The sequence below is a fragment of the Crassostrea angulata genome, chromosome 2 (assembly GCF_025612915.1).
Source record: "Crassostrea angulata isolate pt1a10 chromosome 2, ASM2561291v2, whole genome shotgun sequence".
NCBI lineage: Eukaryota > Metazoa > Mollusca > Bivalvia > Ostreida > Ostreidae > Magallana > Magallana angulata.
In genome coordinates, this window is record NC_069112.1 from 22,118,593 (window position 1) to 22,142,291 (window position 23,699).

The 23,699-nt window shown below is 32.1% G+C and overlaps 1 protein-coding gene across 1 annotated transcript; it reads left to right on the forward strand.

The window, feature by feature from the left end:
• The first annotated feature begins 13,289 nt into the window (after window positions 1–13,289).
• On the forward strand, window positions 13,290–15,995 carry LOC128173132 (cerebellin-3-like). The gene is made up of 3 exons (XM_052838852.1): window positions 13,290–13,321; window positions 14,025–14,201; window positions 14,467–15,995. The coding sequence occupies exons 2-3, from the start codon at window positions 14,033–14,035 to the stop codon at window positions 14,847–14,849; spliced, it is 552 nt and encodes a 183-aa protein (XP_052694812.1). The 5' UTR covers window positions 13,290–13,321; window positions 14,025–14,032; the 3' UTR covers window positions 14,850–15,995.
• The last annotated feature ends 7,704 nt before the right edge of the window (window positions 15,996–23,699 follow it).

Here is a 23,699-nt window from a genome sequence, read left to right on the forward strand (position 1 = left end):
TAGTTTTATACAGTTTTATATAGTCTTATATCAACATTCAACATGCATTTGCAGTAAATGCATAAATACATAAAATTATATTTTAAATGTGTAAGCAATAAATTCACAACTTTCATACATTGTATTCCGAATATGGAAATATATGTAGCAATAAAAATTTTTATATGATAAATATCAATCATATAATAATAATATGTAACTAGACACGATCTCGTTGTGAGCAACGAGGAAGTCTTCCGTGCGATTTTTTGAAGTTTATATGACCTTGACTTTGATATTTGACCCTTTATTTCCTTATCGGGGCAACAAAAAAAAATTGATGGTTGAATTTTGTTAGGAACATCATTCTCAGCATTTTATTCTATATTGATTTTCAAAATGATGCTTTTTAAAATATGTGTTCTATTTGATGTATGTTATCAAAGTTTTGTACTTCTGGCCCCTTAAAACCCATTCAAAACCCCTTAATACGGAACACATGATAAAATAATTATAATATATTGTTAAATAAATGTAAGATGAACATTATTGCTTCCTAAACATATTACAAAATATTTTTCAGTAAAGTGCTATGGAAGAAAGACTTGAGAGCCCTTTTGGCCCCTAAAAATAAAAAGATAGGTCTTTTGATATTAAACATATTTTGTTCAACAAGTGTTTAGAAATTCTTTGCCTTTTTTGAGCTATCAGGGATATGACGTTTTAGGGGCCGACCCCTAATCTCCTTATTGGGGCAATAACGAAACTTTACGATTGAATATTGTTTAAAACATCATTCTAAGCATCTTTTATTCTATATTGCTTTTCAAAATATTTGTCCTTTTTGAGATATAATTGATCGAAGTTTTGGACTTGTGGCCCCTTAAAACCCCTAATTACGTAACGCATAATAAAAAATTTATAATGTATAGTTTTATTAAGGAAAGATGAACATTTTTGCTTATTAAACATATTACAAAATATTTCTCAGTTAAGTGCTATTAAATAAAGACTTTAGAGCCCTTTTGGCCCCTAAATTGAAGGGCCAGCCCCTTTTCCTTGGCATCATACGAAAGTTCTTTTGATATTAAAAATAATTTGCTCAACAAGTGTTTAGAAATTCTTTGCAGTTTTTGAGCTATCTGGGACATGACGTTTTAGGGGCCGACCCCTAATCTCCTTATTGGGGTCAGATAACGAAATTTTTATGAATAAATATTGTTTAAAACATCATTCTTAGCATCCTTTATTCTATATTGCTTTTCAAAATATTTGTCCTTTTTGAGATATATTCAATCGAAGTTTTGGACTTGTGGCCCCTTGAACCCCCTAATTACGTAACGCATAATTAAACTTTTATAATGTATAGTTTTATTAGTAAAAGATGAACATTTTTGCTTCTTAAACATATTACAAAATATTTCTCAGTAAAGTGCTATGGAAAAAAGATTTTAGAGCCCTTTTGGCCCCTAATTTGAGAGACCAGCCCCTTTGTCTTGTTATCAAACGAAAGCTCTTGTAAATATAAATTTTATTTGCTCTATATGTTATGTTAAAATATTTTCAGGAAAGGAGATAAAGAACGAAAACCATTAAAAATGACGTTGTTTTTTCAAACTCGATTTTCGGGTCCAGGCGAGCTTCGAGGCCTTTGAAGCCAGACAACCATAAATGCCTTTAAACACATCTACAATCTTTTTTCTACAATCCCTGAAAATTTAAATTCAATATCTTTTTTCGTTTAGGAGGAGATAGCAGGACAAAATGGCCCTCTAAAAATCACTAAAACGTCAATATATCCCGAACGGAAATGACGTCATTAAAATAAGAAATTATATATAAGGTTTTTATCAATATCTACAAGATCTGAAATTTTCAAGAAATCGCTTGTACAAAAAAGCGTAAGAAAAAAAAATAATAAAAGGGAAAAAGAAACAAAGCAATAACAATAAGGTCTTCCGTTGGAAACGGAAGACCTTAATAATATTCAGTTTGAGTTTTGTCATTAAATCCATGTACATATTAAGAAAAATATTATGCATAGTTGATTTACAAAATGAGTTAGTAGGGGATTCAAAATAAAGTGTCCATAGAAACCCCTACTATAGTTATGCTCCAAAGGTCGGGTCACCCTTGGATTATTAGTTTTTCACACAATGTATCTAAAATTTTGAAATCATATGATACGCTTTTAGAGGATTTTGTTGTAAGGAAGAACTGAGTAAGAGCATTTTTCAAAAAACATAGAATACCATTATTTGATACATTTTCGCTTAATACTCTACATTTCATTTTATAGTTATACATCTTATATGCCACAAAGGATATAACGTTGTTTAAAACAAATGTATTCTCATTACAATATGCTGGAAAACCAACAACAATAATTTTCCATGACACGCTTCAATTTAAATCCTCAGATTTTTTTTTCCACAATGGTTGAAAAATATAACAATCAAAAATAAGATGTTTAACATCTTCTTCTAGATTACAATTAATACAATTTTTGTCTAGATCTGTTTTTCATTTACTTACATATTTGTTACATGTTATAAGGTTATGCAATAGTTTATAATTAAATTCTGACACATTTTTATCAAATATTTTCTTTATTTTTTCCGTATATATATTTTCCCACACATAAGTGTCATCGAGTAAAAAAGTATTTGCCCACACACTTTCCATGTTAGGTTTTTTTGAGTTTTGTTGAAGTAAGATACCATAGAAGAAGCTTGAATTTTGCCTTTCGATTGACTTAATATGACCTTGAAAATTAAATACAAATTTTGAATGCCTTCGTTTTGCGGAATCTCGAATGTTTGTTTTTGAAGCATATTTTTGAAGGGCACTTTTGACAGTTATATACTCACACAGGTAGTTGTTTGTAGTTTTAAGCGTGTTCTTAATTTCTTCTAAAGTTAGAAATCCATTTGCATCAATAACATCATTTACAAATATTAGTCCACTTTTAGCCCATGCTGGAAAAAACAGAGGTTTTCCTTAATATGTTATGTTTTTATTAAACCATATATTTTGAATTTGAAGTTTTTCTTGACAATTACTTTTGCACTCATTAAAAGCACATATCTCTTCTTTATAGAAATTTGGAAGGTGTTTTATGTTTAGGTCTTCTGTCTTTGTTATATTGGTTTTTTATAAGTAGGCTATGTCTAAATTATATCTTCTAATGCAAGAGTTTATTAATTTGTTTAAAACATTGTCAGATTGTACAAGCTTTGAGAACCATGCTGCCTTTATAGCTTTAATTTTTAATTCAAAGTCGGTGATACCAATTCCCCCCTCTGATATGGGTCGGATAAGTGTTTTACGTTTTATCGAGAAAATAATTCTATTTATTTCTTTGATTGTATTTTGTTCCAGATATTCAAGTACTGTTGCTACACATAAAAGTTTAGATACAATTAAAGAGTTGATTATTTGACATTTTCCAAAGATCGTCAATTTTCGTATTCGCCATGAATCTAGGAATTTTTCAAATTCTTTTAATTTGCATAACCAGTTTTTTTTTCATTGCATTCTTTATTGTTGTGTCCAATGTGGATCCCTAGGCATTTTACAGTGGTCCTATTTATAATGATATTTTGTATGAAATTTTCTTCTTTAAGCATATTTTTTAGTTCTCTTAAAAGTATACATTCAGTTTTCGATAGATTTAATTTCGTTCTCGAGACACTACCAAAATTTTCGATAATGTCAATTGTCTTCTATTTATCCTTTCGTTCAAAATTTCCTAAAACAAATAAGAATAATATCGCTGAGACAGGGCATCCTTGTCGTATCCCCCTGCGCATTTTACATTTTCGTGAGATCCACCCATTATTTTTAATGTAAAAATATGGGTTAGTGTAAAGAATTTTTATCCATTTGATAAAGTTTTCTCCGAAATTAAATTTTCCTAACGATTTAAAAAGAAAGTTCCATTCTACGGAGTCAAAAGCCCTTTGAAAGTCGGCAAATAGGAGAATTCTTCTTCAGTATTTGTATTTTCACAATATTCAAAAATATCTAAAATAATCCTGGCATTATTTATTGCCAATATATCGCCCTTTTATTTATCCTGATTGATTTTTACTTATCAACTTGTCGATAACTTTTTGCAGCCTTCTAGCAAATATAAAATCAATTATTTTATAGTCACAATTTGTGAGACTGATAGGCCGATAATTTTCTAATTTATCTAATTCTCCTTTTTTATGAATTAAAGAGAGAACTGAACATTTTTGTAATATTGTTAATTCTTCCTCAAGATAGATTTTTGATAAAGCTTCATATAAATAGTGTTTAAGATTCTTCCAGAACATTTTATAAAACTCAGTAGGTAAACCATCTATTTCGGGTGACTTATTGTTTTTCATTCCATTAACTGCCTCTGCGCATTCAGTTAAGGTTGGGAAGTTTTCGCACATTTCTTTTTCCTTTTCTGACAAAACTGATGATACATTTATGTTATCTAAGTACGTATCGATATCGTTTATTGGTACGTCGTTTGAGGAATATACATTTTCATAGAAATTACATAGCTGATCTAAAATATCTTTAGTTTTAATAAAATTTGATCCTGCGTTATTTATTTTATGAATGATATTTTTTGATTGGTGTTTGTTTTCAAGTCTTAAAAAATATGATGAATTTTTTTCCCCTTCGTCTATCCATTTGGCTCTTGACCTAATTTGAGCACCTTTTGATTTATTTTCATACAATTTGTCTAGTTGATTTTCTAACTCTTTTTTCCGTGTCATGTTTATGTTTAAGTAATGTTGACTTTCTATCTTCTCCAATTCATTTTCGATAAATAGTATTTTTTGTTTCATATTTCTACTTTTTTCTTTACAGTATTCTATGCTAAGGTATTTGACATTAAGTTTTATTAATTCCCATTTAATTTTTGGATTTGTTTCTAGTTTAATGTCATTGGGCAAATTAAGTAGAAATTGATTTATCATTTCGCAATATTTTAAATCATGTAGTGCGGATGTATTCAGTTTCCAGTATCCTTTCCCTCTACTAGTGGAAGAAATTTCACATTTAAATATGATAGCTATGTGGTCACTCATTCTTATGTTAGAAACAAGCGGTGGCCTTCGTAAGTATATATTTTCCGGTCTGTAGCAAAAATTTTGCGTTAAAAATATATAGTCTATTCTACTTTTAGCAGATCTGTTACCATCACACCAGGTGAACCCTTTATGTTTTGGTTTTATTTTTTGCCACAAATCAAGTAGTTCAAAACGAAATTGTAAATTTTTTAAACTGTTTAAACTTTTGTCTATTTCCTTTGACAAAGAGCAATTAAAGTCACCAACAAGAATTATATTATTTTCATTCATACAGTACATTGTTATCCATTTTGATACCTATTTAAAAAAGCTAACTCTATCGTTTTCAGTATTTGGAGCATATATGTTAACAAGTGTAATAGTTTCGTTGTTATCTTCAATATTGAGTACAATTATCCTGCCGTCGACCGATCTGTGTTGGTTTATGAGTTTAAAATGAAATTTACTACTAATCAAAATTGAAACACCCTTGCTATGCGATGAATTAGAAAAACAATGATAAGATGTACCATTCCACCTGGAATTGTAAACATATTCTTTTTCTGACACAAAATGCGTTTCTTGCAGAAAAAGTACGTCACAATCGATATCATTGATCCAATCATATAAAAATACCCTTTTCTTATAATCATTTAAGCCACAACAGTTAAATGAAGTAAATTTTACAGAAGTCATCGTTTTATTTGGTTGACAGTTACAATAGATTTATCTCAAAAAGTTATAAATACCTTGTTGTTTGGTTTTTGCCGCTCTGTGCAGAGAGACAGATCTGGGTTTGTTGGTGCTCCGGTTGCCTCGGTGTTTGTCCTCCAGACGCTGGATCAGCTTCCCGAAAATATTTTGCCCCGGCCACGAAACTGGGTCGGTATGCTTTGTTTGCTCCGTGTCTAAACCAGTGCCCCAGTAAAGATCATAAACAGAATGGGCAAACAGGGTGTTGGGTTTAGAAGAGGTTAGAAGATCTTTCAGTTCTTTTAACTGGTCGATCTTTGCGCACAGTATTTCATCCATTACCTTGTCAGCTTCGTCTCTCCATTGTGGAGTGTTGGTTAGGGTTTTCCCTATTTGCTTGCATTCTAGGGCCGTCTTGGCATCTCGGATCTTATCAGCGGCGACAATATTGCCCGTTCGGATAGATTTAGTAAGCTGGTACGCCTGCTCGGCTGAATTGAAATTTTCACTAAAAACCTTGATATCACATGGATAAAAATTAGATAGAACGTTTCCACTGCCTTGTATGGTGATGACATTTTTCTGCTCTGCGGTGTATTTCGAGCACATGTTTGATCCAGGTTCGTGACCCGGTTCCTTGCAAGCGGCGCATTTCCGCTCGTTTGGACATCTGCGCGCAAAGTGGTCGTTTTGCCAGCATTTGGTACAGGAGACGGTTGGCTTCTCCGCATCGTGTCCGCGATGATATATTTTACACTTCAATCCCGCACAGTAACTGAAGCGCGGTAACGGCTTGGACAGAAGTTGTTCTACATATATAAACCTGTTTCCGTTTAAGACACTTGTCATTTTGTTGTTAGATGGGTTTCTTATTTTGTCATATTTTAGATCGCTTTTAGGGCGCACACCAAGCTTAGACAGCATATGGAGTACCGCTGAATCGTCAACAGAAAGTGGTACTCCATAAATCGTGACCTTGAGAGCCTCGTCGGTAGGATTCTCTAGTCGGGCAGAGTATGGGTTCGAATCGTACACTGTGATGTGTTGGCTCTTAAAGTCAAACCCCTCCAGTAGAATATTGTCTCTGCTTGGTTTGTCAGTAAGATAGATTCGCCATAAATTTCGGTCGAGCTGAATGCATTTTATGCTATCTCCACCTACACATTGACTAACGGCCTCAAGAAGCACGAAATTGGAAATACGTTCATTTTCTTCGTGTAATTCATTGTCTTTTATATATATTGGTTTGAGTAATTTTGCCATCTTTGTAGAGCAAAACAGATAAATATGTACAGGTAAAGTTATTTTGGTTCAATATAAACAATAGGCGATAGGTAAACAACAGGTAAACAATGCTGAGTTCGTACTCACAGTTCAGTTCGTCTTGAAAAAGTCCTTCCAAGAACACAGAATTCATACAAAAATCTCAAATATATACATAAAGTATGATTCCAGTATGCATCAAACCAAAAGGTAGCTTTTGGAAATGCAGAAATGCAGAAATTGCAATATAATCAGGTCAAATGACAGAGAGCGGTGAAAATGCATCCACCCTGCTCAATGTCCCGTGACTTCGGTTGTTTTTGTGCTAAAACAATTTATTATGGCCGAAATGAGTTCAATTGCTATTTATGATTAAGAGTGATGATAAAAAATCTCAAAGGTATGTTCAAAATCTTTCTTCAGATCTTACCCTTATATTGGTCATGCAAAATAATCATAGTCGAAAACTTTAATGTAATTGTACATCACATGCAAGTAATAAAGAAAAAAAATATTTAAACTCATTCTAAATATATGAAACTTTATATCATTCTCTTGAAGAAAGAACAACTGTCTGTGATCATGTCTTTAGTTTTGATAACGGTAAATGTTATCAAAAGGGTAATGCTATTAAAGTTCCATACGGTTAATCCATTGAATAAATAAACTGAATATACTACTTTTATAAATCAAGAGTATGTGTTGTACCGTTTTCCCTTATATTTTGTGTCACATACTGTATATTCCTTATTTTACGTGAGTACTTCATTCCGCGACTCAACTGTTTTGAATCAAATCGCGAGAATATAAAATCACAAACGCCAAACTTTTAACATCGTTTCAATTAGTTGACATCTGTCCGAAAAATAAAAGCGAGCTTTTAAAACCCGCGATATGTGCTTCTTGTGATTTTACGCAGAAATTGGTTCCTCGAGTTTCATTAGGAACATTTTATATAAAGTGCCTGTTTGGGAGGGTAACGGTTGAACACCCGAGAAAACCATTGTCAACGCAAAGCGGGGGTTGGCAATGGTGTTGTCCACCCAAACAGGCACTTTTTTATTTTATAATACTTTCATGTTAAATACTGAAATCTGATTGGTTTAGACGCAGTTGTACATATTTTACACCCCTCGAAAACCATTGTCAACCTCCGCTTCGCGTCGGTTGACAATGATTGTCTCGGGGTGTCAACATCAACAGTTACCCTCCCAACCTGGCACTATTTATATAATACTGAATGTCTTAATTTTAGAGAAAATATGACTACTTTTATATAGAAATGACGTGAATTCTACAGCGAAGCGTACGCACATAATTTACGTGCGTGTAAAAATTCGTTGTGTTACCTGTTGCCAAGTGTGTTGCTAACGCTGAGGGTAATAGAACGGATTATCAACTGCGTCTAAACCATTCAGATTTAAGTATGAAGGTACAATTTACAGTATTTAGCTACTGACTTCTGAGGTTTTGTTATATGATAATAATCCCGAAATATTAGGTACATGTAAATCTGCATGCAAATGTATTTTTCAATTTTTTACCATAACCCTTTGTTTTTAAAATATGTGTAATGGTTTCCGCAGGTAAGTGTTAATTTAAATTATATAGAAATATCAACGGTAACTACTGATCGCAACTTTGTTTGCCTTTCGGAAATAACAAAAACAAAACAAAAACCCGTTTAAGTAAATCGATTATGGTAACATTATATAAATAGTGCCTGTTTGGGAGGGTAACAGTTGAAATTGACACCCCGAGAAAACCATTGTCAACCGACGAGAAGCGGAGGTTGACAATGGTTTTCGAGGGGTGTCAATTTCAACTGTTATCCTCCCAAACAGGCACTATTTATTTTGTTATACTGAATGTCTTAATTTTAAAATTTTTTTTTACTGCTTTTATATAGGAATAACGTGAATTCTTCAGCGAACCGTACGCGCATAATTTTCGCGCATGTAATACTTTTTAATGTTACCCGTTGCTAAGTGCGTTACTAACGCTGAGAGTAATAGAAAATATTATTAACTGCGTCTTAACCAATCAGATTTCAGTATTTAACATGAAAGTATAATAATTTATATTATCACCGTGTGAGATGTTTCCCTTGGACATGACACCTTTTCTCCTGTCACTGGCGTTGAGTGACTTTGACCGGACACCCTTAATTGACTCACAGTTTATCTTAGTAATCCGTTTATTGAATTAACTCTTTCTATTTACTTTTCTATTATTCTCTATTGTTAAAAATGTTTGTTATCTATATTGAATTGTTGGCCATGTTTAATTATTCGGCAGTTGAAGAGCGACGGTCAAGGCGCTCGTACCACCGACTCCCGATCTCGCGGAATATTGTAATAAGTTTGCGGAGTTTTAATAAATCTTGTAAAACGAATACCGATCGACTTGTACATTTCCGTAGGTCACAATATTTTCATGGGACACAAAAATTCTGAATATGATCGGAAAGTGCAAGATTAAGAAAACAAGCGGATTGTTTATGGCATAAATGCATTTATACTCAACGATTTCAGGCATGCATATCTCAAACAAGACGCAAACACCCAATAAAAAAAACAAGTTGTTATCTCTTCAACAAAAATCCCGATTTCGTATTTTGAAACTACACTGCGAGCCTTAATCCAAACGAAACTAGTTTGGATGCAAATTGAAATACGGAAATTAATCGCATTAAGTTTAATTGTTAAAGACTATAATAATTTACAATATTTATTTCTTTTAAAAAAGATATAAACCCTTTCAAAAGAGAATGTTTAAATGATGTAACGTAATTGTAAAGGCGGATGTGTTAACATTGATTTATATATGGAGTACTATAATTTGAGCTTTCCAGAAAAACATGAGATATTGGACTTTTCATTTACTGTGAATAGATATAAGTTAATAATTATATGTATATAATAATGGTCATTATACAACTTAACGTCTTATTTAGAGTTACTAATATGAGTAGTGATTCATATGAATTCCATTGCATACGTGTATAACGTTACGATGCTAAATGCAACGTCATTATAACGTGACTAAAATGACACACTCTCTGAGCAGTGGCACACACAAAAATTATGAAGAAATTATCAAAACTATTCTATTTCATGAAGTTACATATTAATGTCTACCTTTTAGTAAAATATCGTTTGATTTAAAGATAGGGCCATTTTTGGCATATACCGTACCTAGTTCTTTTGTATCAAGACGTAGAACTTTGCATATTCGGAACGAGAAAGAATTAGGGCTTTTAATCTACGATGTACATGTTGTGCCAAAAAATTGCCGGGACATTTTTTTTTTGAGAAAGGATAGATATGATTTAACCTGGATTTTTTTATATAAAGATCATATCATATTGGGTAGTTTCAATTAATCTACCAATAATTGAATATACTAATTATCAATGTTAAAAATGCGTAATGACGTTTACACTCAATGTTCTAAACATGGTTTAAAATACCACAAACAGAAGGAGTTGGAAACAACCGCATGAATCCACATTTGATATAAAGCTTTTGTAAAAAGCGTTTGTATACAATCGAAAGCTTATAAAACTGTCGATCTATCAAGATATCGATACAATGAACAACGTTTTCATCACGCATAACTCGTTTATAGAGGATAGCGGGAACATTAATTAAATCATATACAGACCAGGCTGGATTTTACAAACCAACTTTCGACAAAGTCGTAAATAAAATTATATTGATAGCCTCGTAAAATGATCTTTAATGAACACAATTGAACTAAAACCATTTGTTTATAAATAAATTCAAATCTTATTATTATATTTTTTAGCCATAAGAATAAATCATTGATTAGTTGGTGATTAATTAGCATTCATTAATTTGGTCGTAAGTCGTACGTTCTTTTGTAAAACGCAGCCCAGGGTATTATTTTATTGATGTTTGCTATTTTATTTAAGTAATGCATATATAGATGATTGCTGATGATGACTTTTGGGTGTTTCATTTGTTACCGTCAATCGCAACTTCTCGGGCCTTTCCGGCAAGCTCGGAAAAACTCCTCGAATGTATTAACATCACCGGATGTTAGAATTTTAAACAAAATGGAGTCGCTTCCCATTGAAATAAATATCGGCTAGACAGCATTGTAAGACACGTCTGTGGTATATTTTAGGGTATATCATTGACTTTAATAAAATGTAATTCACATTTCAACAGATCTTAAAATGTGTTGAATTTATCAAGTTTTACAAAAAGGGGGTTTGTCATGGACACCTAGGTAATACATTTGAGGTGTTTTTCCGAGCTTGCGGAAAGGCCCGAAAAGTTGCGATTGTTGTTACCGTCTTCCTTGGAAGACGGTATAAAGAGAAGAATTGAAATAATTTACAGTCTCCGGATTGTGCACTTCCTTTCCATTGTGATTGGTAAAAAATACATGATGTGAAAATTTACATTTATTTCATTGGTTGAAATACTGTTCGGCACTAGGGAAATAATTTTCTGATGATGTTTTTCATGCACGACTTAACAAATTTCGTAGATTTCATATCTAAACAAGTATTCCTTTTAAAGGTATGATCGGCAATGGTGATATATTGATAGCTAGAAGCAATCAACATGATCAGTTTGATGTAAAATAACAAAAAAAGTACTGTATTTTTACAAAATATAGAATATTTTGAGTCTGTACACCATAGTTTCATCATTATAAACCGTCAACAAATTTAATTTTAAAATAAATTTGGGGAAAGCCGTTCGTAAACTCCTTGTCTAGTTTTATATTTTTAACGTAATTATTAAATGTTAATGTATCTTCTTCTTCAGAATATTGAGTAGAGCTCTTCAAAGAGTATTAACACGTATCATAGGCGTCAAAACCGGGGGGGGGGGGCTTAATTATTTCTTTTCTTTTAGCATTGTTTATTCAAATATTTATACAAAATAAAAGAAAATTGATGCGGTATGCCTAATATCGGTAAAGTTATTTGCACCTTAAATGCAGTGGGATAGCTTTGATTTTATAAAAATAATACGAGTCTACGGCCTTACCTAAGATCTCTTTTACCCTATAGTCGATCTCAACTTACAAGCTCGGGTACGCAGTTCTCAATTTTAGACACGAAGGCTTAAACGACACATGACATAAAATGTTCCACTCGCCATGCTATGTAGAGGAAGGTGACATTTATATATAAAAAGAATTAAACTGTCTTTGATAACTAATTACTGTTTATGGTTTGTTCTAAAGACGGTAAGCTTTTTAAAAAAAGCTAAACTTCATTTTCATATACTTCTTTCTCTCGGGAAAAATCCTCGAAACGTGGGATGTAATATAATGTTAAATGACAAAAATTACCACTTGAACCCCCCTCCCTTTGGGGGAAGGTCTCTGAACTCTGTGATTTAAGATTTGGTCTGAGACACTTCATCTGATTCCTTGATTTCCCTGAAATCCAGGAGAGCTTGGTTTACTAAATCCTGTTTTCGAAAGTAATATCCCTGTTATATATACATGCTTAAAAGAAATACTTTTATCATTGTACACCATACGTTTGTGAGAATTATAAATATTATTATGAAAAGGGAGCATGCATACCATGATGAAATATAAAATATTCTATACGACTGTCTAAACTCAAGGCAGCCTATAAAAATTAAATATACTTGTACATAAATTACTTTGCACGGTCCTCAAACTTTTTCCAAGGGGGGGGGGGTGGGGGTCCTACAGATTACATGTACTGTGTTTGCCGGTTTTTTTCTTGGGGGGTGGGGTGGTTTCCGAGGCCAATCTCAATTTCGTAATTTTACCATGGAAATTTAATAAGTTTGATTTTTTAAGGAGGATGTATGAACCATCGACCCCTTTCAAGATCCGTGCATGATTACTGTTTTAACATTTGTTTTCAAGACGAAATGTTGAACAAATTCCTTTCAAAAACCGTTTGGAAAAAAAGATTTTTCCATAATAATAATAATAATAGACTAATTATGCAAAATATTATAATCTTTAATTTGCAATTGTTTTTTATACCACTAAATTTGTGAACAAAACCATGATATGTTATATTTTTCAATTGAACATTACATTTGAATTGTTTGCTAGCATGTCATAAATTGGTAATTCTGAAATGATAGGATGAGAGTAAATGAAATACCCAACTTCTTTGTTTTTCGGTTTTGTATTACAATTTTTCTATCAATTTTAATATCAAATTACAGTTTAATGAGCAAGCTGTTACATTGTACAAAGCTTACACTTATATTCTAGTATATATAAACATGAACTGTCTTTGAAATCATACAAACAGTTTGCCAGTTTGAACACAATCGACTTGTACATTGCATGTAAGTATTGTGGAATATTTTTGAAATATGTTCCCCCCTCTTTTCCTCATTTCACCTAACCTAAACTAGATGATCCTTATCTTTAATTTTACAAGAAAGGTTTTGTTCCATACTCGTACGTAGCAGTTACACATTTTTTTGTTTGCAAATTCACCGCACTTTGCTCTTTTAGATATTTTTGTTATATATGCTCTTTTCTTTACTTTTTGCATTGAAAGCACTATATTCTTACCTATATTCAATACCAACAACCGATAGCCAGTGAGTATAGTCGCTCGTAGTCAAATTGATCTCAATGTTTCTGAGTGGAGATATGTCAAAAATCGTTAATTGTTATAGTCTTTTATTGTTTGTGTTTTGCTATGGATTTCAAACAGATATTTTTTTTTAAGGAAAATGTTTTTGAATAATTAATCTAATATATATCACAAGTTTGTTATCTCTCTATTCAAAACTGCTAAACATTGATCTTCCAAAAAGCTTGCTTACTAGTATTAAAATTTATTGAAATTTTCTGTTCAGTATAGCATAATTCATTTTTTTAAAAAATATTTTGACTAGAACATTATCCCTAACATTCTTAAGGTTTTAGATTGAAGTTTAAAAAAAGAAGGAAGAAATATGTCTGTTTCCCGTCAATGGTTTTGAGTTGTTTGGAGGTTTTGTCTATTTGGTTATTAATACAATGTACACCTCTGATCAGATTTCAGTATGTTTTTGAACCTAACTTTCATATGGCTCTCAGTATTTTGGGCACAGTGTGAAAAAGTGTCACCGAAACCAGGCTTGAAACTTTTCCGAGAGGATTATAAAAGCGTTCAAGAAACTTGCATTGCTGTCGGATTTGTGAAAAACAGCTGTACAAATGATACAAAGATAGGTATATACATTACTTTTATCTTTCACTACTATTTACGAAAAATTTCTCTTTATCTTTGTGGTCTAATAACACTTTATTTGTTATATAGTTAACTAAACGGAAGCTAGAAGACAGATTTCAAATCAAATATTACTGCCTCCTGTTTGCGATTTACAATTCAATGTATTCTTTCTGGATTATATAACGTCAGGGAAATACATATTTAAGTAGTGGTTTAAATATCATTTTGACACCTTTTTTATATATACCCTTTTTTTTAAATTAGGGATTGCCTTTGATGCTCGATTGGGAAAACAAATAAGGAATCTTGCGACCAAAGGCCGGGTTGTTTTTGATACAGTTGTTCTAAACCAAGGATCAGGATATGACGCATCTACTGGAGTCTTCACGGTCCCTAGTGGCGGAACCTACGTGTTCGACTGGACAATTCTTGCATGGCACGGCTTGTATGCCCACACTGCACTCGCCGTTAATGACCAGTTTAAATCATGGAGTCACTGCTACGCAGGAAAGTCCAATAATTATCGATCCTGTAGCAAACTGTCGATACTGAAGCTACATAAAGGAGATAAAGTCGGGATTGCAGTTTTTAGTGGATCAGCTGACATTCATGAAAAATACACGTCTTTTTCTGGCTTTAAACTGTAATTTTGTAACATAACTTGCTACACAAAAAAATGGAAGGCTTCTATAAGACGAAAAATCTTACTCTAATGTTGTTTTTTGTGTGAAGAAAGTAATAAAAGGTAACGGGTTGTGTTTGTGTTAAAATAATTTAGCATGGCCAAATTGAGTTCAATTTCTATTTCTGATTAAACAGTGTCGGTCAAAACTCTCAATGGTATGTTCAAAATCTTTCTTTAGATCTGAACCTGTTGATGATCATGCAAAATAAATATAGTCGAAAACTTTAATGTAAGGGTAACTAAAATTACAAATAGAAAATTTGACATATTTAACTCCAAGTTAAGCAAATTTTGTACATCTTATAAATTTAATGTCAAATTACGTACGATCCTGTCATTTCTTTAGACGGCAATAATATCATAAAAATCTTCAAGCAAGTTGCTCAATTATTAAAAGCCAAATTCAGATGCGGTTTGATATAGTTGATTCATAATTCAATAAGTCAACACCAATTAGAGCATTGCTTTCATACTTAAAAACAACTGGCTTTTTTAATATTATAAAATAAGAGATGTTTTACAATTAACATTCTGTTTTGTGTGATTAGAGTTTTGTATGGTCATCCAATAGTACGTCTAAGTGGGGGTTTTCTGCGGGCAGCAATAATACTTATACATGTATCTTTTGATTGTCATAAATAAAAGCGTTTATGCATTACTTACGATAAATCTCTTCTTTGAAACTGACTCAAACCGGGAGTATACAGTTAATTTGAACCAAGGATCGGGATATCACGCATCTACTGGAGTCTTCACGGTCCCTAGTGGCGGAATCAACGTGTTCGAATGGACATTTCTTGCATGGCAAGGCTTGTATGCCCAAACTGCACTCGCCCTTAATGACCAGTTTAAATCATGGAATCACTGCCACTCTGGAAAGTTCATTAATTGGCGATCCTGTAGCAAAATGTCGATACTGAAGCTAAATAAAGGAGATAAAGTTGGGATTACAGTTTTTAATGGACCAGCTGACATTCACAAACAATACACGTCTTTTTTTGCTTTAAACTGTAAATTTGTATCATAACTTGCTACACAAAAAATGGAGGGCTTCCATAAGACGAAAAATCTTACTCTAATGTTGTTTTTTGTGTGAAGAAAGTAATAAAAGGTAACGGGTTGTTTTTGTGTTGAAATAATTTAGTATGGCCAAAATGAGTTCAATTGCTGTTTATGATTAATCAGTGTCGGTCAAAAACTTTCAATGGTATGTTCAAAATCTTTCTTTAGATCTGAACCTGTTGATGATCATGCAAAATAAATAAAGGCGAAAACTTTAATGTAAGGGTAACTAAAATTACAAATAGAAAATTTGACATATTTAACTTTAAGTTGAGCAAATTTTGTACGTCTTATAAATTCGTCATATGACGATCCCTGCATAGCAAATTACGCATGACCTGTCATTTCTTTAGACGGCAATAATATCATAAAAATCTTCAAGCAAATTGTTAAATTATTAAAAGCCAAATTCAAATACGGTTTGATATAGTTGATTCATAATTAATTAAATCGACACCAATTAGAGCATTGATTTCATTCTTAAAAACAACTCAAATTGTTTTTTTTAATCTCTTAAAATTACAGATGTTTAGCAATTAACATTCTGTTTTGTGTGATTAGGGGTTTGTATGATCATCCAATAGTACGTCTAAGTCGTGAATTTCTGCGGGCAGCAATAATACTGATATCTTATGATTATCATAAATCAACTTAAATTATCGTTTATACATTACTTACCATAAATCTCTTTTTGAAACTGCCGAAACCGGGCTTACATCAGTGACAACACGCACAAAATGCACGGAACTCAAAGTTCTATGCAATTAACTTCTTTTCTGACTTCACATTTCTAAAACCCGTCCCATTATATTTTTGCCGCATATTTTCCTAAATTTTTCAATATTTATAAATACCTATTGATTCAGACGATGTTCACTCAGTACTTTTAAAAAATCCCAAGATTTCCCCTACCTTGTCAAAGTTAAATACACGGCTTAAAATAGAAAGTCTACGGGGATTTTGCATCAGCCATAATGAAGCCCGGATGATAATGTTAAAAAATTGTGCGAGGTATTTAGAGTGACTTCCGAATATAGAAAAGATGTCAACATTCCCCATTATGAATCTCCGTAGGAAATCTGTTTTAAATGATAATGTGTAAATGAAGTTGTCTTGGAAAATTTCCTTTTCATCTATTTCAATAGCACTTCTTTCACAAGTATATGTATTTTTATGAAAAATCGCCCAAATGTGCAGCATAAATATCTTAAATGGGACAGACTTTAGTATACAGCAAACAGGATGATTGTGAAGAACGTTTTAAAACCAAAGACCTGTGAGCAGTATAAAATTTCCTAATTAATTAAAACGTTTTTAGTAGACATGTAGATTTGATTTTATCAAAAAATATAAGACTTACGTATCGGGTACTTGTAAAGTGCGAAATAAAATGGAAACGAAACAAAACGAAACCAAACTTGAGTGCTTATATACTTTGACTTGTCGTTGATAAGTTCTTAAGGTATATTACACAGGTACATGTAGTCACACGTACATACAACGGCAAATGAATTTAAAACATATAACATAAGTCGTTAGAAAAGTTCGCGGACAAGTTCAATCGTGAGCAGACTATTGCATGATACCAGGGAAACTTTTCATATTTAATCTTGACGTATTTTCTCAATAATTTGTTATGGTTTGTTTATTTTAAACGCACCATAAAATATATACAGATTAAACATTTTGATAAGATATGCTTCACGGAGCATGTCCGTTTTTAATTGTTTTATATTTTTACGCATTTTTCCTTATTAAGATAATGTGCAGTTTAAGTACAATGAACATTATAATAAACGATATTTCATATGCGATCACAATAAGTTATGAAGGTCATTTTGTGAAAGTTTCAATTAAATTGAAGAATTTCTAAGCGTCTTATCGCCGAATATGGACGATCAAAGCTAGAAAGTCAAAGTAGAAAGTAGAGAGTCAAAAACCTTGGAGTACCGGGCCGTCATTATATAAATAGTGCCTGTTTGGGAGGGTAACTATTGAAATTGACACCCCGGGGAAATCATTGTCAACCGACTCGAAGCGGAGGTTGACAATGGTTTTCGAGGGGTGTCAATTTTAACTGTTATCCTCCCAAACAGGCACTATTTATTTTATTATACTGACTGTCTTAATTTTGCAGAATTTTTTACTGCTTTTATATAGAAATGGCGCGAATTCTACTGCAAACCGTACGCGCATAATTTACGCGCGTGTAACAATTCGTTGTGTTACCTGTCGCTAAGTGTGCTGCTAACGCTGAGGGTAATAGAACGGATTATCAACTGCGTCTAAATCAATCAGATTTCAGTATTTAACATGAAAGTATAATAATGTATTTTGTGTGCACGCTAAAAAATCTACGATGGAGACCAAAAGGTTCTTAGATGTTGCTATTTTTATAAGACAAAGGTTTACACTTGGAATCATAATTGGAATTGGAGGTTTGAAAATGGAAATACTGATATCTTGAGCTCTTGCATTACCGCACCCCCCCCCCCCCCTCCTATACAACCCGGATCTTGCACCTCTGGATTTCGCTTTATTTCCTTATCTAAAGTCGAAACTGCTTGGACAGAGATTTTCGGACAGGTCTAAAATATTGTATTCCCACAATTGTTTATTTAAAAATAAAATTTGGTGCTATGACTATTTTAAAATAGCGACCATTATCGAGTATCAGTGTCTAGAAGACTAGTATCTACGTTATGACACAAAAATTTGACAAATAATGGTGTGAACGTGCATTTTATAGATAGGTTAATGGTATGAAACGTGTGTTAATTGCCTTACAGTAGTTTGACGTCACCTGAAGTCGTGAAAATATGACAAGGTGTTCCTTATATGCAATTCATGCAAATTATAAATCGCTGCGACTTTTAAAAACAACATCAAAATCATATGGTTTTTTCCATAGTTATTTTCAATTGGTAGTCATTGAATAAAACATACGTCATCCTACAAAGTACGCAGTAATTTTGCCGTAAATCACTTTGTCCGCAAACTTTTTTAACAACCCTCGTATGCACGATTCAAAACATCAAAACTGAAGGGCGTTGAAAACACAACAACTGGGTCCACATTTGATAGATTCTTTAATGAATAAGCGTTCACAGTTTTCGAAAACTTAAATTAAATTTTCGATTTATCAATATTCAGTTTGTTAATTTTCTTCGATTATAAAAGCTAAATATTAAGAAATACATGTAAATGCGCATAAATCCTTCATAGAGGATAACAAGTACATTAATTGTGTCACGCATTATCTTGATGATATATAATATATTCTACATAGATAAATATATACATATACATATATAAATATTTATACCCACAGAGAATGAATCCCTCTATTTCTTTCGGAAATTAATTGTAAATATTACTTCTGTAGAAACTGACAGGACTGAAATCTACACGCCCAGTTTATCGATCTGTCGAAACCATCAACCTAAGAAAAATCAAGGACTGCATGAATTAATTATGATTATGTCAGACTCAAATACCCATAAAAGACGATTTGGTTGTTTCTTTTATCTAACGGACTAATGTACATTAACAGTAATTTACTTAATTTTACATAATTTTTGCGATGATTTTTTAAAACATTTGTTATAACAAAGATGTAAATATAAACAATAAAAGCTTTTGTTGATAATTCTTGCAGGTTATGAACGTAGCAGAAAAATATTGCATTACCCGCTTATTGACATTGATTATGTATTTCTTCTGCAATATCTTCATGTTTCGCAGGAATCATCAGAGAAATCATTTCATTGTTTACATATTTACATCTAACTATTATGATTCCCTCTATTTCTAACCGAAACTTATAGTTAATTCATAGCTTGATTTTGCCCTGTCTTTAATCTAACGTACTGATTTACATTTATTAAAAGATACATGTAGATGTAAACATAATTAATAAAATGCTTTCTTTGATGATTCAGGCAGGTTATGACGGTAGCGATCATCGCAAAAAAATAAATAAATAAATACATAAATCGCTACAGTATCATCGCAAAAAAAATTAAAAATACATAAATCGCTATATAACGCGGGTTATGTATTTCTTCTGTAATGTCGCCACCTTAATATCCCGCATGCATCACCAAAGAAAACATTTAATAATTTTATATTTTTCATGTTTCGTATTCTTCAAACCTTCGGAAAAAAAGGGTGATCAAAATATCCCAAATTACTGTTATAAAATAAGGGAAAATAGACCCACCATATGTAACCCCCCCCTTTGCAAGCAATAAAAAAAACCTCAATTAATCACTGAAATTGAATTCAATTTATCAATAAATCAGTACATAGTTATTTGGAAACAACGTCTGCAAAAAATAAAACAAATACTATCTGAAGATATCATATAAATTTACTTATTGACTACAAAATTATAAATAACTACAATAAATTATTTAAAAATTATACCATTCATGTATTACAAAACAAAAATGTATGTTTGAAAATGCTCAATTTTAGAAAATCATAATGAAATAAATATCTTTTTTTTTCCTTCTGGTGGATTGAATTTCTGCATGCTTCATTCCACGAAAATCGATGCCCACGAATATCAACGAAACCACAGCATCCCGGTCACCAACCAATCTCGGAGTCTAAACAGTCTGTTTAGATGTGCTGAAATATGTTTGTTAAACGATCTAACCAAGGCAAATTCATATCCTGAAGTATGTTTAAAAGATGCCCTAGTTTGAAAGCCATTATTTCTTATTTATCAGGATGATAACATCATACCTGTACTGATTAATTAAAGAATAGTAATGTTTTGTTTTCTGTGAATGAGTAACAAATACCGTATAACGGGTATTTTCTGCGGCTTGAAATTTTTGCGGTTTAACCCCTAAAAAGTATCAAATTATATTCTGCGTTTTCAATTTCTGCGGTTACATTAGACCGCAAAAAAATACATATGTTTACCGGATTTGCCTTAGGGAAGGTAAACTAGAGAACCAACCGAGAACTAATTCCCGATTATGGCTCGGTCCCTGGGCGAATAGGTCGAATATGAACCACGTTTTTTGCTTGAATTTGGTGTTGTAGATTTATCCATAACTTCAGACAGCCTTGTGTTACACTCTTGGATCGATCTAGGGTAAAAACTTGCCGATAACTGTCCGTTAGGATTTGGAAGAATTCTTCCGCGCTTTACATATCTTAAAATCGACATTCTTACCGTGTTCACGGTGAATGAGAACTTACTCTCAATTGTTTTACAAGTCTACTAAATACTGCTTAGGAACTTTTCTCAGATCATTTTTATTTCATACTCGACTAAACACACAGTCCTTATATCTGTTCAGCTATAATTGATATCGCACAGGTAACATGAGATAATTAGGTGTGAAATACGACGCAGAGCCCCCTAATAACGGACTGATCACGTTTGAAAATTATAGCTTGTATTTTAAATAGTGTCAAAGTTAGTGATTTTTATAAAAGAATATTTTGCGTTTTGAATTTTTGCGGATTTTTCTTATCCGCAAAATACCGCAAAAAATAAAAAACTGCAGAAAATACCCGTTATACGGTATGTGTGACACTTAGACATTTTGGAAAGAGTTTACTGTACATAAAAAAACCATATTTATGACCCCCAGTGTGAATACTGTTTACACTTTTTTTGCCTTGTAATTTCATACTAAATAGCACAAATTATAGTTGTCTGTTGATATTTTGAAATATAAAGAACCCCGCTGTAATATTCGTTATTTCGTGAGAAAAAATTAACCCGACTATAATGATAACCAAATACAAATTCATTGTGTCCAAGGGTGAAACGTGCTCATTTACGTTATGTTCTATAACTAACAAATAATGTGTCCATTTCTAGACACGCCAATTTCCACAATAATTGATGAATTTTTTTATAATAAATTTTTTTATTCTTCAAAAAGTACAATTTCATTGATAAAATTATAACATTTACCAGCTAAAAAATTGCAAGAAGAAAATTATTAATGCTTCTATTTTTGTTTTCTTTCTGTAGTTTCGGTTTTGACTTAATTATAACGAAACATTCACGAGACAATTCGTTTAAAATAAATTTTGAATACGTTAATAAACCAACAAAGCTAGGTATCATCAGATTTTACCGTCCGGTTTAGGTGGTATGGGACAAAAATGTGAATAAAATATCACAATAATCAAAATACTTTCACAATTTCAGGACTTTTAAATTTCATAATACTTGATCAAAAAAAAAAAGAAGTTTTAAATTTTTTTGAAAAGGTTAAAAATTTAAAGTTCCAGCGGGATTCGAAATCGTGACCTACTTAGTCGCAGTTGACATGCTCTACGTCCCAATCTTGGGAAAGAAAAGATTACCAAAATCATACTTGATTTTAATGTTTATGTCAATCGAAAATACGTCACAATACGGTGGTGTCCCATCCGCCTTAAATCAATCAAAATTTATAGTTAAACAGTGTTTTGTGGTAAAATATACCGTCCGGATCCAGACGTAGAATTCCGGATAAATGAGACAAAATAACGTATAAAAAATTTGTTCCCAAATAAAATCATCCATTAACTGAAGCGTCCGAATATCTGGTGTCCGGATATTTGTAGCCCTACTGTATATATCCTAAAAGCCCGATAGTCAATTTTCTGTTCAGTGTTTATGGCGAATGTACAAAGTTTTGAGCAATTTCATTTATTTCAATCATTGGCCATGGATTTCATGTCTTGCCGAAAAGTGAGGCCGCACGGGCCGAAGATTCCATGATAGACATAGGGGTGATACGTACAAATAAAGTAAGTAGCTCTCCGCGGTCTATTGGCGCTGATTTATATGTTGGCGGTGTTACATTCACCTTGGGTAAAGACCTGTTGAATCTTCCGATCGTAGGCATGTATTCAATGGTCTGAGACATTTCATTCGATGTTGTGATGTCCCTTAATGCCAACAAAGCTTTCTTCATCAAATCTTGTTGTTGTTTGATTTTATTTAAATGTTCCTGTAATCTGTCTCGGTGTTTCTCTTTTATCACGCTTGTTTCATTTTTTTTCAGTTTTCATTTTGTTTATAACGATATCGATTTCTCTGTGCCATTGCTCTCCATGTCTGATAATTTCTGCTGTAAGTTTCTCATATATATTCATCGAGTTTAGAAAGTTGCGTTTCGAAAAAGAGTGCTTTTTCTTTGTATTGAGGAGAAGTAATTTCTTCTAATTTTCTTACATTATTTTCAAGGAGACTTTTGCTTTCCTCCTATACTTCTGAGATATCTATAAATATATGCCCCCTGTGTTGTTCAGATGCAATTGTTTTTATGTACCACCATATTTTTGAAAAAAAAACCCCATAATATGATAATATATTTTTCATTTGAGAAGTAAATTTAAATTGTTTGCTAGCGTGTCATAAATGTATGTCGCTTATCAATGCAGAATATAAATGTTAATTATTCATGTCAAGAAAAGTTAGTTATATATTTTGCAATTGTTTTAATGTACAACCATATTTTTGAAAAAAACCCATAATATGATTATATATTTTTCATTTGAGAAGTAAATTTAAATTGTTTGCTAGCGTGTCATAAATTTGTAATTTTGAATTTATAGGATGAGAGTAAAAAAAATACTTAACTTCTTTGTTTTTGGTATTGTATTACAATTTTTCTGTCAATTTTAATATTAGATTACAGATTAATGAGCAAGCTGTTACATTGTACAAAGCTTACACTTATGTTTTAGCATATATAACCATGAAATGATTTAAAAATAATATAAA

Coding starts and splice junctions, on each gene's coding strand:
- LOC128173132 (XM_052838852.1), top strand. CDS start 14,033: ATGTTTTTGAACCTAACTTTCATATGGCTCTCAGTATTTTGGGCACAG. Junction 14,202..14,466: donor TACAAATGATACAAAGATAG/GTATATACATTA, acceptor TTTTTAAATTAG/GGATTGCCTTTGATGCTCGA.